The sequence below is a fragment of the Hemitrygon akajei genome, chromosome 18, assembly GCF_048418815.1.
Source record: "Hemitrygon akajei chromosome 18, sHemAka1.3, whole genome shotgun sequence".
Taxonomy (NCBI): Eukaryota; Metazoa; Chordata; class Chondrichthyes; order Myliobatiformes; family Dasyatidae; genus Hemitrygon; species Hemitrygon akajei.
The window spans coordinates 59,405,680-59,419,758 of NC_133141.1; the positions used below are offsets into that span (position 1 = coordinate 59,405,680).

The 14,079-nt window shown below is 39.6% G+C and overlaps 1 protein-coding gene across 2 annotated transcripts in view; it reads left to right on the forward strand.

Annotated features, from left to right (window-relative positions):
- Positions 1 to 14,079, forward strand: part of eftud2 (elongation factor Tu GTP binding domain containing 2) — a 117,280-nt gene that overhangs the window by 43,860 nt on the left and 59,341 nt on the right. For both annotated transcript variants that reach the window (XM_073071725.1, XM_073071726.1), the window contains exons 13-16: positions 4,598 to 4,688; positions 9,923 to 10,058; positions 12,422 to 12,549; positions 12,828 to 13,021. In XM_073071725.1, the coding sequence (XP_072927826.1) occupies positions 4,598 to 4,688; positions 9,923 to 10,058; positions 12,422 to 12,549; positions 12,828 to 13,021 (549 nt within the window). The remainder of the gene's footprint in view (positions 1 to 4,597; positions 4,689 to 9,922; positions 10,059 to 12,421; positions 12,550 to 12,827; positions 13,022 to 14,079) is intronic.

Sequence of the window (14,079 nt, forward strand, 5' to 3'; positions counted from 1 at the left end):
ACATCTGCATTTACTCAGGAGACGGACACAGAGTCTATAGAAGTGAGGCAAAGCAGCATCAACTTCATGGAGCCTGTATGGATTACAGAGGAGATATTTGCTACCCTGAGGCAAATCAGGGTGGATAAATCCCCAGAGCCTGACAAGGTGTCTCTTTGAACCCTACAGGAGGCAAATGCAGAAACTGCTAGGGCCCTAGCGGAGATATTTAAAACATCCTTAGTGACAGGAGAGGTACCAGAGGATTGGAGAATAGCTAATGTTGTTCCATTGTTTAAAAAAGGTTTCAAACATAAACTAGAATATTATAGGCTGGTGAGTCTGATATCAGTTGTGGGAAAATTATTGGAAGGTATTCTAAGGGACCAGATATATAAATATTTGTATAGACATGGACTGATTAATGATAGTATTGCTTTGTGCGTGGTAGGTTATGTCTAACCAGTCTTAGAGATTTTTTGAGGAAGTTACCAGGAAAGTGGATGAAGGCAAGGCAGTAGATGTTGTCCACATGGACTTTAGTAAAGCATTTGACAAGGTCCCGCATGGGAGGCTGGTCAAGAAAGTTCAGTTGCTTGGCATTCAGGATGAGGTAGTAAATTGAGTTAGACATCGGCTTTGTGGAGAAGCCAGAGAATGGAGCTGGATGGTTATTTCTGTGACTAGTGCTGTGCTGCAGGGATTGGTGCTGGGTCCTTTGCTGTTTGTCGTCTATATCAATGATCTGGATGATAACGTGGTTAACTGGATCAGCAAAGATTATGGGGGACAGTGAGGAAGGCAACCGTGGCTTGCAGAGGTTTCTGTTATCAGCTGGAAAAATGGCAGGTGGAATTTAATGCAGACAGGTTTGAGGTGTTGCACTTCGGGGGGGGGTGGGGTAGGACCAACCAGGGTAGGTCTTACCCAGTGAACGGTAGGGCATCGAGAAGTGTAGTAGAACAAAGGGATCTGCAAATATAGATACATTATTCATGGTGTCACGGGTAGATGGGGTTATAAAGAGAGCTTTTGACACATTGAGTACAGAAGATGGGATGTTATGTTGAAGTTGTATAAGACATTGATAAGCCCTAATTTGGAGTATTATGTTCAGTTTTCGTCACCTACCTACAGGAAAGGTTGAAATAGTATAGAGAAGATTTACTAGAATGTTTTTGGGTCTGGAGGGCGTGAGTTATAATGAAAAATTGATTATGTTAGGTCTGTATTCTTTAGATTGTAGAAGATTGAGAAGAGATTTGATAGAGGCACACTCGGACCGTGCTGAATGCTTCCTCGGAGATAGAGCACTATGTAAATCAGTGCTATGCGGGGTCTTTATAACATTACATAAATGGACATGTGTATAAAAAAAATCAAACCCAAGATACAATATTATTTTATGTATGCACAGTAATTCGTGGAGCAAACAGTAGAGCAGCAACACATTATAGCAGCAGCGGAGGGAAGCAGGTGGTGGTTACATTTTTGAGGGGATCCAGTCTGAGGGTCCTCCTCCAACTTTGGCTGCTTCTTCAAGTAGGTGTTGAGATTTGACTGCCTTTTCTCATGAAGCAGTTTTCGGTAGTCGGAAATCATGTAGAGAATGCCTCTCTTTTCCTTGTTGCTTTGCTCCCAGGCAGGGTCATTATTGATGAACTAGTCCATGGATTGTGTGATCGTGGTGATGCTAGTGCTGAGGAATTTTGTGGTGAGGTTTCTTGCTGGTGTTTCCTCTTCTCCATCTGTGTCCTCTGATTCACCCAGGATGCATTGCTCTGCCAATTATTAAGGCTCTCACCATGAGAATGCTGTAACTCTTCAACATCACCATCATTAGCATCCTCTAATCCCACTTTATTGGCCAGTTTAATGATGTTTTGGATGACTGGATCTGCCTGAATTCCTAGAATGTCGTTACGTACTTATGACCATAGCTTCCTCCACGCTCCGTTCATGCAGCTTGAAGTTACTTCATCTCAAGCTGCTCTGGTGTTGTCTACAGCTTTCATGAGGTTGTAGTTTTTCCAAAATTGCCTGATTGATTGTTTGTCTTGACCTTTTGTTTCTTCTACAAATTGCTTGAATGTGCGATGAAGGTAGTAGGCTTTAAAATTCGATATTATACCTTGATCCATTGGTTGCAGTAATGAAGTGACGTTGTGTGGAAGGTAAACCTCTTCTACAGAAATGTAGGTCCAAAGCATGTCCATTATCATGCACCAACAATGCTTTAGATTCAAGGCTCTCACAATACCGCTTCACTGCTGGACAAAAATGTGGTAGACCATCAATCGTCATCCAGGTTTTCTTGTTTTGATTTCCAAATCACTGTTAGACTTGAGTTTAAAATGTCTTTCATTGCTTACGTGTTTCAGAGCGATACACAATGGGCTGATCCAATTCTTCCAGTCATACCCACTCCCCTGCCTTTTCCCCATACCCTTTGATGTCCTGGCTAATGAAGAACCTAAATGCACCCAATGACTTGGCTTCCACAACCGTTCATGGCAACAAATTCTACAGATTTACCACCCTCTGACCAAAGTAAAGTTAACTGGTCCTTTGCAACATGTTTCTCTTCTTGGGGGATGAAAGCACAAGGGATGAAAGCATTCTTTTCCAAAATAGGCCGTTTCATCCATATTGAAGCCAAGCTCGGAAGGATATCCGTCCTTTTCGATTATGGCTTGGGCAGGAAAATCCTGTGCTACCTTGCTGTCTGCACTAGCTGCTTCAGCAGAGATAGGTATGCTATGGAGGTTACTGCGCTGTTTAAATCTATCAAACCAACCTCTACTGGCTGTGAATGTTACCGATGTATCTTCTTCTTCTTGAATGTGATTGAAGATGTTTTTTGCCTTTTCCATTATTATCAACTGGTTTTGGGGCATGTTTAATTGCATTTGGTCAACCATCCATATATTTAGTCTATTTTCCATTATTTCAAGCAAATGGCTGCTTGAATGAGTCATCTTTGTTGACGCTAACTTTGAGGTGGTCATTGCAGAAGCTTTTATCTTGTCTGCATTTTTTATAATTGTTCTGATCATTGATGTAGCCAATTTCAAAGAGGCATCAACATCAACCTGACACTCACCAGCTTCCAAACACTCTATCCCTTGCAGATTCACATCCATTTTCATGCTATTCCTGGACATCTTAGATGTACTACCTTCACTGGAAGTAGCAGGCTGTTTTCCAGACATTATGGCTAAAAAAAAATATGAAATTAATTGGTGAGGGATCAAGAATGTTTACGCATGTAGGGGAGGCAGAGTGTGAACTAATACATGATTGACTGTGAATGGCTCAGAACGCATGTAAAGCACTCTCATTGGCTGATTGAATGTTTACTGTAATGGTGGCTGCTCTCGAAGTTTTAAGTGTTTAGAATGAATTTTTGTCATTTAAAAAAAAGTCAATAAAGAATTGAATAACTGCAAGGCGCAGTCTGAGCGTATATAAAATTATGAGGGTAAATTGCAAGCAGGCTTTTCCACTAAGGTTGGATGGGACTACAAATAGAGAGCATGGCTAAGTGTGAAAGATGATAAGTTTGAGAACATGAGGACTCACTTAAAGAAAAGGGAAGACAATGTGCAACTAGATTTTTAATGTGTAAATCAGATTTTTTTCTAATTGTGTATTTAATGAGATGTGTGAATTGGCTTGTTAAACATTCTATGTCTACTGTTAAAATGTAACATTTTGTAATTATTTTCAGCTAATGTACACAAAAACTAATTTTCCCTTTCAGACAAAGAAGGCCCCAACCAATAACTCTGAGAGGTTTTGTAGAATTTATTTTGGAACCTGTTTATAAAATTATTCTTCATTCAGAGGGTCATGAGAGTGTGGAATGAGTTGCCAACTCAAGTCAAGTTGCTTTTTATTGTCATTTTGACCATAACTGCTGGTACAGTACACAGTAAAAACGAGACAACGTTTTTCAGGACCATGGTGCTACATGAAACAGTGCAAAAACTACATTGAACTATGTGAAAACAGCACAGGAAAAAAACTACGCTAGACTACAGACCTTCCCAGGACTGCATAAAGTGCACAAAACAGTGCAGGCATTACAATAAATAATAAACAAGACAATAGGCACAGTAGAGGGCAGTAAGTTAGTGTCAGTCCAGGCTCTGGGTATTGAGGAGTCTGATAGCTTGGGGGAAGAAACTGTTATATTGTCTGGTCGTCAGAGCCTGAAAGTGGCTTGATTTCAATGTTTAAGAGACGTTTGATAGTTACATGGATAGTTGGGATATGGAGGGCTATGGTCCGGCTGCAAGTCGATGGGAGTTGGCAGTTTAAATGGTTTTGGCATTGACTAGATGGGCCAGAGTGCCTGCTTCTGTGCTGTATTTCTCAAGTTTCTATGACTGGTACTTTTGCCACCTGCCGTTAGTGTGGCATTGCTTTATAACTTGATCCAACTCGCCTAGAGAAAAGGAAAGGCAAGAATGTGTAAATAGATTTTTAATGTGTAAATTAGATTTTTATTGTATATTTTAATGAGATTTGTGAATTGGCTTGTTAAACATTGAAAATGTAACACTTTATCATTGATTTCCAGCTAATATATACAAAAACTAATTTTCCCTTTCAGACGGAAGTTTACAAAGAAGGCCCCAACAAGTAACTCTCAGAGAAGCTTTGTAGAATTTATTTTGGAACCCGTTTATAAAATTCTTTCTCAGGTATGTATTGCAAATATGTATAATTTGATATGAGAGTTGCTAACGATATTAGAAGGAATGTTTTCTTTGGCAAAATACTGTATATGTTAGAAGTCTTGAACAAGGATAGAACTTAGAAGATGTTCATGTATTTGTGGAAAGAATAGACACTAGCATCCTGCACAAATTTTAGTCAAGGTATAAGGTTGGAAGGTGTTGAATCATTGTGGATAAAGCTAAGGAACTGTAAGGGTAAAAAAAATCCTTGATGTGGTAAGGATGTGGTCAACAAATTACAACAGGAGATAGAAAATGCATGCCAAAGGGCAATATTAATATAGTTTAGGGGATTTCAATATGTAGGTAGACTGGGAAAATTCCAGGAGGGGGAATTTCTAGAGTGTTTACGAGATGGCTTTTTAAGAGTAGCTTGTGGTTGAGACCACTCGGGAACCAGCTATTCTGGATTGGGTGTTGTGCAATGAACCTGAATTGATTAGAGAGCTTAAGGTAAAAGAACAATTTGGGGGGGTGGGGGGGGTGATCATCATAGTGATCATAAGATAATCAAATTCACCCTGAAGTCAGGAGAGGCTAAAGTCAGATGTATCAGTATTACAGTGGAGTAAAGGGAATTACAGAAGCATGAGAGAGGAGTTTTCCAGAATTAATTGGAAAAGAACACTGGCAGGGGTGATGGCAGAGCAGTAGTGGCTGGAATTTCTGGAAACAATTCCGAAAGCACAGCATATATACATCCCAAAGAGGAAGAAGTATTCTAAAGGCAAGATGACACAACCATGGCTAAGGAGAGAAGTCAAAGACAACAAAAAAGCCAAAGAGAGGGCATATAATACAAACCCCATTTCCAGAAAAGTTGGGATATTTTCCAAGGTGCAATAAAAACAAAAATCTGTGATATGTTAATTCACGTGAACCTTGATTTAACTGACAAAAGTACAAAGAAAAGATTTTCAATAGTTTTACTGACCAACTTAATTGTATTTTGTAAATATACACAAATTTAGAATTTGATGGCTGCAACACACTCAACAAAAGTTGGGACAGAGGCATGTTTACCATTGTGTTACATCACCTTTCCTTTTAATAACACTTTTTAATCGTTTTGGAACTGAGGATACTAATTGTAGTAGATTTGCAATTGGAAATTTTGTCCATTCTTGCTTGATATAAGACTTCAGCTGCTCAACAGTCCGTGGTCTCCGTTGTCTGATTCTCCTCTTCATGATGCGCCATACATTTTCAATAGGAGATAGATCTGGACTGGCAGCAGGCCAGTCAAGCACACGCACTCTGTGTCTACAAAGCCACGCTGTTGTAGCCCGTGCAGAATGTGGTCTGGCATTGTCCTGCTGAAATAAGCAAGGACGTCGCCTTGAGAGCAACATATGTCTCTCTAAAATCCTAATATACGCCTCAGAGTCAATGGTACCTTCACATACATGCAACTCACCCATGCCGTGGGCACTGATGCACCCCCATACCATCACAGATGCTGGCTTTTGCACCTTTCACTGATAACAATCAGGATGGTCATTTTCATCTTTGGCATGGAGAACTCGATGCCCGTTTTTTCGGAAAACTAGCTGAAATGTGGACTCATCTGACCACAGCACACGGTTCCACAGTCTTTCGGTCCATCTGAGATGAGCTCGAGCCCAGAGAACTCGCCGGCGTTTCTGCATAGAGTTGATGTATGGCTTCCTCCTTGCGTAATACAGTTTCAAGTTGCATTTCTGGATGCACTGACGGACTGTTAAGTGACAATGGTCTTCCGAAGTACTCCTGAGCCCAGGTGGCTATAATCGTCACAGTAGCATGACGGTTCTTAGGCAGTGCCGCCTGAGGGCTCGAAGATCACGCAGTGATCAACAGTGGTTTCTGACCTTGCCCTTTACACACTGAGATGTCTCTGAATTCTCTGAATTTTTTCACAATATTATGTACTGTAGATGTTGAAAGACCTAAATTCTCTGCAATCTTGCATTGAGAAATGTTCCTTTTGAACTGACTAACAATTCTCTCACGAATTTTGGCACAAAGGGGTGAGCCACGACCCATCCTTGCTTGCAAAGACTGAGCCTTTGATGGACGCTACTTTTATACCCAGTCATGATACCGCAGCTGCTACCAGTTAGCCTGCTTAATGTGGAGTCTTCCAAACTGGTGTTACTTGAATATTCTGTGCACTATTCAATCTTATTTTTACTCTGTCCCAACTTTTGTTGAGTGTTTTGCAGCCATCAAATTCTAAATTTGTGTATATTTACAAAATACAATTAAGTTTGTCAGTAAAACTATTGAAAATCTTTTCTTTGTACTTTTGTCAGTTAAATCAAGGTTCACGTGAATTAACATATCACAGATTTTTGTTTTTATTGGATTTTGGAAAATATCCCAACTTTTCTGGAAATGGGGTTTGTAGAGCAAAAACTAGTAGGAAGTTAGAGTATTGGGAAGCTTTTAAAAACCAACAGAAGGTGACTAATGTCATTAAGGTAAAGGTGGAATGTTAAAGTAAGCTAGCCAATAATATTAAAAAGGATACCAAAAGTTTTTTCAGATACATAAAGTGTAAGAGAGGCAAGAGTAGATATCAAACTGCTAGAAAGCAATGCTGGAGAGGTAGTAATGGGACAAGGAAATAGCGGACAAACTGAATACTGTGGAAGACACTAGCAGTATAGTGGACGTTCGAGGTGTCAGGGTTCATGAAGTATGTGAAGTTATCATAACTTGAGAGAAAGTTCTTGGGAAACTGAAAGGTCTGAAGGTACATAAGTCACCTGGAACAAATGGTATACACCCCAAGTTTCTGAAAGAGGAGGCTGAGGAGATTGTGGAGGCATTAGTAATGATCTTTCAAGGATCACTAGATTTTGGGAAAATTGCAAATGTCACTCCACTTTTCAAGAAGGGAGAGGCTGAAGAAAAGAGACTATAGGCCAGTTAGTCTGACCTCAGTGGTCGGGAAGACGTTGGTGTCGATTATTAAGAATTAGGTGTCAGGGTACTTGGCACGTGATAAAATAAGCTGTAGTCAGCATGGTTACCCCAAGGGAAAATCTTGCCTGACAAATCTGTTGGAATTCTTTGAAGAATTGACAAGCAGTATAGACAAGCAGGTTGATGTTGTCCACTTGGATTTTCAGAAGGCCTTTGACAAGTTGCCACACGAAGCTGCTTAGCAAGCAAGTATCATAGGGACAATTCTAGCATGGATATAGCAGTGACTGACTGGCAGGAGACAAGGGTGGGAATGAAGGGAACCTTTTCAGATTGGCTGCTGGTGAGTAGTGGTGTTCTACAGAAGTCTGTGTCAGGACCGATTCTTTTTACATTTTATGTCAATGATTTGGATGGTGGAATTGGTGGCTTTTGGCAAAGATTGCAGATGATATGAAGATAGGTGGAGGGGCAGATGGTTTTGAGGAAGAGGCCACAGAATGACTTAGACGAATTAGGAGAATGGACAGAGAGGTGGCAGATAGAATACACTGTTAGGAAGTATATTGTCATGCAGGTTGGTAGAAGGAATAAAAGCATAAAATTCAAATATCCAAGGTGCAAAGCGATTTGAGAGTCCTCGTGCAGGATTCCCTGAAGGTTAATTTGCAGGTTGAGTCTGTGGTGAGGAAGACAAATGCAATGTTAGCATTCATTTCAAGAGGACTCGAATTTAAAAGCAAGGATGTAACATTGAGACTTTATAATGCACCGGTGAGGTGTCTTCTGCCTGCCCGTTTCCTCTCACATCTCTGATAATCACTTGATGGTCCTGCAACCATGAGGTCCTGTAAATTACCCCTAATGTGGTTGACTGGTAGAAAAATCGGGCTATGTTAATAGACACGTGTATGAAGAGTACAGGGAAAAGTGGAGAAATGGGATTAATCTGATAGCTGGTCTGTCCCTTTCTGCTAAAGAAAGTTATGAAATGATAACACAAGAAAATCTGCAGATGCTGGAAATTCAAGCAACACACACAAAATGCTAGTGGAACGCAGCAGGCCAGGCAGCATCTATAGGAAGAAGTACAGTCGACATTTCGCGTCGAGATCGTCAGGACTGATGGAAAAAAGAGATTTGAGAGGGGGATGGGGAGACCCGAAATGATAGGAGAAGACAGAAGGGAGAGCTGGGAAGTTGATTGGCAAAAGGGATACAAGGCTGGAGAAGGGGGAATATCATAGGACGGAAGGCCTTGGAAGAAAGGAAGGGGGAGGGGAGCACCAGAAGAAGATGGAGAACAGGCAAGGAGTTATTGTGAGAGGGAAAGAGAGAGAAAAAAATACTAAAAATTAAAAATTAGGGATGGGATAAGAAGGGGAAGAGGGGCATTAACAGAAGTTAGAGAAATCAATGTTCATGCCATCAGGTTGGAGGCTACCCAGATGGAATATAAGGTGTTCCTCCAACACCTTATGAAATGATACATGGAAATGTATGAAAAAGCAATACTTAGGCCAAATATGATAGAAGTAAGACTAAACTTTCAGTTTTTAACTTTGATATAGTTATTGTGAATCCTCCCATTTGGTCAGAATGTGGACAGTGATGCTGATGAACTGGAATGATGTATCCAAGAAAGTTGTCACTGTTGTCCTGACGAAGGATCTCAGCCCGAAATGTTGACTGTACTTCTTCCTATAGATGCCACCTGGCCTGCTGCGTTCCACCAGCATTTTGTGTGTGTTGCTTGAATTTCCAGCATCTGCAGATTTCCTCATGTTGTCACTGTGCATACTTTCGGAGGCATTTTTTTTTTTGCGAACCTCCCAAACTAAACATGAAGTCACATTGTTTAATTTACTATTCATGGTTAGAGATTTTAATGGTGCACTTCCTGGTGCTTTTGTTTATTGATGACACTTCACTCAAAATATCAAGCAAAAAACTTTTCTCTGACCTTCAGGTGTAGATGTACAAAATGTAGAATCCAACTTTTCATGAGGAAATGAACTTTGTCATATCTTATGGATGTTGTTAAGCTGTTCATATTATGTTATTTCTCTACTTTAAGCAAGAAATAGCAATGTATAGTCAGTGTTGAGAAGGTAAAGTGGGGCTAGCAGATGCAACAATAATTAGAGCAAGGTAGGAGAAGTGGGAGAAATGGGCAAAGAAATGGCCTCAATGGGGAGGAGAGACAATATCAAGAAATCATTTTAAATGTTACTAGAAGCTGCAGGATTATAGATAATGTGCTGAAGCTGTTTGTATGAACTCTGCAGGTTGTTGGTGATGTGGATACTACTTTGCCACGTACATTAGATGAGCTCGGTATTCACTTAACAAAGGAGGAGTTAAAGCTAAATATCAGGCCCTTGCTTCGACTGGTCTGTAAGAAGTTCTTTGGTGACTTTACAGGTAATTCACTGGTGAAATGCTTAAGATGCAGTAGGCAATTTTTTTGTGTACAAGTGGCCCCCGTTTTCCGAACATTGGCTTTACAATGCCTTGCTTTTACGAAAGACCTACATTAGTTACCTGTTTTTGCTAATCAAAGAGTTTTCGCTTTTACGAAAAAAGGCAGCGCGCGTCAGCCAAGCTCCTCCCCAGGAACTGCATTCAGCATCAAGCCGCCAGAGCTTAAACACGTGTCTGTGAGCATCTGTGCTTTGTGTGTGTGTGCCCTTAAGCTTTTTGCATGATCTTTTTGATGATTGCTCATTGTACGGCGTGTGAAACCTGGCAGAGCCCATCCCTCTCCAGGTTTTTATTTTACTCAACCCAGGCACAGATGGAGAGTGTGCAAGGGAGCCAGCCGGATTCGAACTCGGGACCTCTCACCCAGAAGTCCAGCGCTGATGCCACTACACCACCAGCCATTGTGCTTTATCTTGATTTATTTTGTGCATCTATTAGCAATATGTGTCCTAAGATATCGGAAAAGCCTAAGAGAGCTCATAAGGGTGTTACGCTTAGCGTAAAACTGGACGTAATAAAGTGTTTTGATCGTGGTCCACACATTGAACTTGCCTGCGTCCACCATTCGCACTATTTACATGCAGAGAGAAAGAATCTTGAAAGCTGCCAATGTTACTATTGGTTCTGCTCGTAGCAAAGTGGTCTCTTTTAGTCTGCTGGGAACTTTTCGGCAGCTTCATAGTTTTAACGTTTACTGGAGATAGTGCTTTGGCTGATACTGAAGCTGCCGTAAAGTTCCCAACAGAACTGAAGAAAGTAATTACAGAAGGTGGTTACTCGTATAAGCAAGTGTTTAACTGTGACGAAACAGCAATTTATTGGAAAAAATTGCCGAACACCCCAACCTCTGACTCAGCCTAACACACCATCATCAGTGTGCTCGCTGTCTTCCTGATTCCAGTAAGTGAAACTACACTGTACATACATTATTTCTACTTTATATAGGCTGTGTATTTTTATGTGTTATTTGGTATGATTTGGCAGCTTCATAGCTTAAAGGTTACTGGAGAGAGTGCTTCCGCTACGCTAGTAGCGCTACGTAGTGAGATTATACGCTACATAGTGAGATTTTCGTTATGCTAGACAGTGCTGCAATGATTGCAGAAAAGTATTTTTACTTTAATAGTCTGTGTATTTATCATTTCATTCCTGCTTTTGCTATATGTTACTGTTTTTTTAGGTTTTATGTGTTATTTGGCATGATTTTGTAGGTTATTTTTTGGGTCTGGGAATGCTCTCATTTTTCCCATATCAATAAATGGTAATTGCTTATTCACTTTAGGACATTCTGCCTCACGAACCGTTTCATAGGAACGCTCTATCTTCAGATAGCAGGAGAAACCTGTATTTCTCTTTGCATTGATTAAAATATGAATAGAAAGAACCTTCAACAAAATTGATAGGTTAGAGGAGAGTGGAGAATATTTTTTGACTGAAGAGTAATGGAGCCGAGAACCCTCAACTCGTTAAGCATTGGCAGAAGACACCCTCAACATTTAAAAGAAGAGTTATTTAATGGGTGTTAATGTACAAGGGTGGTGATAGTTAGGTTAGTCTAAGTTGTTCTTTTTCATTTGGCATGGATGCAATGGATTGAATAGAAATTATAACTTTATGCTTTTCTATGTTCATAAATGTGCTTGACGTAATTAAAATTGAAGAAGCTATAATATTCAGAATGATTCAAATGTCTTAAAAGGGTAATCTTCATAAAGTAGCTGAAAATAGTACTTGCAGTTTGAACAGTATAACCTAGTTCTTGTATCTGTTATATTAATTGAGTTACGACAAAGAGTTATTGTAGAAACCCCCAAGTTTTAAAATATAAATTATGGAAAAGCATTTGATTTTGTCTGTCAGAGCTGTTATAGGAAATCGATGGATAGTTGGTTAAGTGGAAAGCCTTAAACTGCCCATGTGTGGCACCTTGAGGTAAAAGTTAGGAGGGTTTGAATGATTCCAAGATTTGACTTAGAAGTTATGTTCAAGTATTAGTATATTTTGTATTAGTAGCTATAAAAGTTCAGGACATGTCACAGTTAAGATTGCTATATTACTTTATTCTTTATGGTGGGAGTAGATAGAGAGCTTTTTCTCTGTGTGATGTGTATTCTGTAAGAAATTTACAGAATAGCTGTAACCGACTTAATCTATTAGAACCTGCATGTAAAGTCAATTTGAACAAATTGTTGCAATGAAAAGGACAATGCAGCCTTTTGTTTTCACAATTTATTGCAAATTTTATTACATCCTTAGAAAAGACTTGCTTAAAGACCCATGATACCAATACAATTTTTCTATAGGTTTGGTGGACATGTGTGTACAGCATATTCCATCACCTCAGTCGGGTGCAAGGAATAAGATCGAACATACTTACACAGGCAACCTGGATTTGGATCTTGGTGAAACAATGATAGAATGTGATCCCGATGTAAGTAAAATTCTTTGAAGTGATTTGCTTGCAGGCTCATGAGGGTGGGCTGATTCCATAACCATAATCAATGACTCACTTGTCAAATAGCAGCAACAGTGAACTAAACTATTTAGTGTTTTATTGCTGACTAATGAGGAACATTGTTTTGTAATTTTAGGAAGATTTAAGCATTCTTGTGTTCGTTTAATTAACAAATGTTTCTTCTGTTTATATTAATCTAAACCTACAACGATGGAACTGTTATGTATAATGCCTGCACTTTTTTCTTTACATAGGGGCCTTTGATGTGCCACACAACTAAAATGTATAGTACAGAGGATGGTGTTCAGTTCCATGCATTTGGCAGGGTGTTAAGTGGAACTATTCATGCAGGGCAGCCAGTGAAAGTACTTGGCGAGAACTACACATTGGAAGATGAAGAAGATTCACAAATCTGCACCGTGGGCCGGCTCTGGATCTCAGTTGCAAGGTCTTTATTAGCAATGCTTCAACCAATCCTTTGGATAGGTATCTGAACTAAGTGGAAAATTCTAACATCATTGTTCCATGAAAATCAGCTGAATTATTTAGTTTTTCCTTTAATAAGGAGGCTCATAATACCTATTTAAATTTTTTAAATGGAAATTAGGCTGAATACAATTAATTAAAAAGAAAGTAAAGAGAAAAATAATGTTTGCAAATAGTATGAAACTAAAATAGCGATTAATTTGGGGATTCCAATAATCTATCCGTCTATCCTCAGCAAAGGTAAAGATGAGCTTTATTTGTCATATGTACATTGAAATACATTTGCATAATTTGCGTCAGTGACCAACACAATCTGAGGATGTGCTTGGGACAGTCTGCAAATGTAACCATGCTTTTAGTGCCAACATAGCAGGCCCACAGCTATGTCTTTGGAATGTGGAAGGAAATTGGAACACCATGCTTTCACAGGGAAAACATACAAACCCCTTACAGACAGCAACAGAATTGAACCCTGGGGTCACTGGCATTGTAAAACATTATGCTAGCCACTACATTAACCTGCAGCCCACGTAGTAAGAGATGAAGTGGGATCTATTAGGAGCAAATATATATTTTGAGATGATGGGCATGTCTTGAATGCTGATAAGTACCCTGCATAAGGAAGACATTATCTGGATCATATTTGTAAAGGTAATAAAACTGGTAATTGCATTGGAAAGGTTCTGCTATAATTAGAACAAGAAATAAACAGGAGTAGGCCATCCAACCCCTCTTGACATGTCTGTTGTTCAGTATAATCATAACTGACCTTTTAACTCGATGCTACTTTTCTTCACTAACCTCATTTTTGATTCTCCTAATATACAAGAATCAATTTCTGTTCAATATCAATTTATCTTCCTAAATATCTTCCTCTTAGGCAGTCCTTTGCTTCCAATCCAATTCTGAAGTGACTGTTTAGGTAATAATGTGACGAGGTTCTTCCACAGTGGATCAAGAAATGACTGATGTTATGGGTGGGTGGGTTAATTATGACACGTCCATCTTTTGTGCTAGACT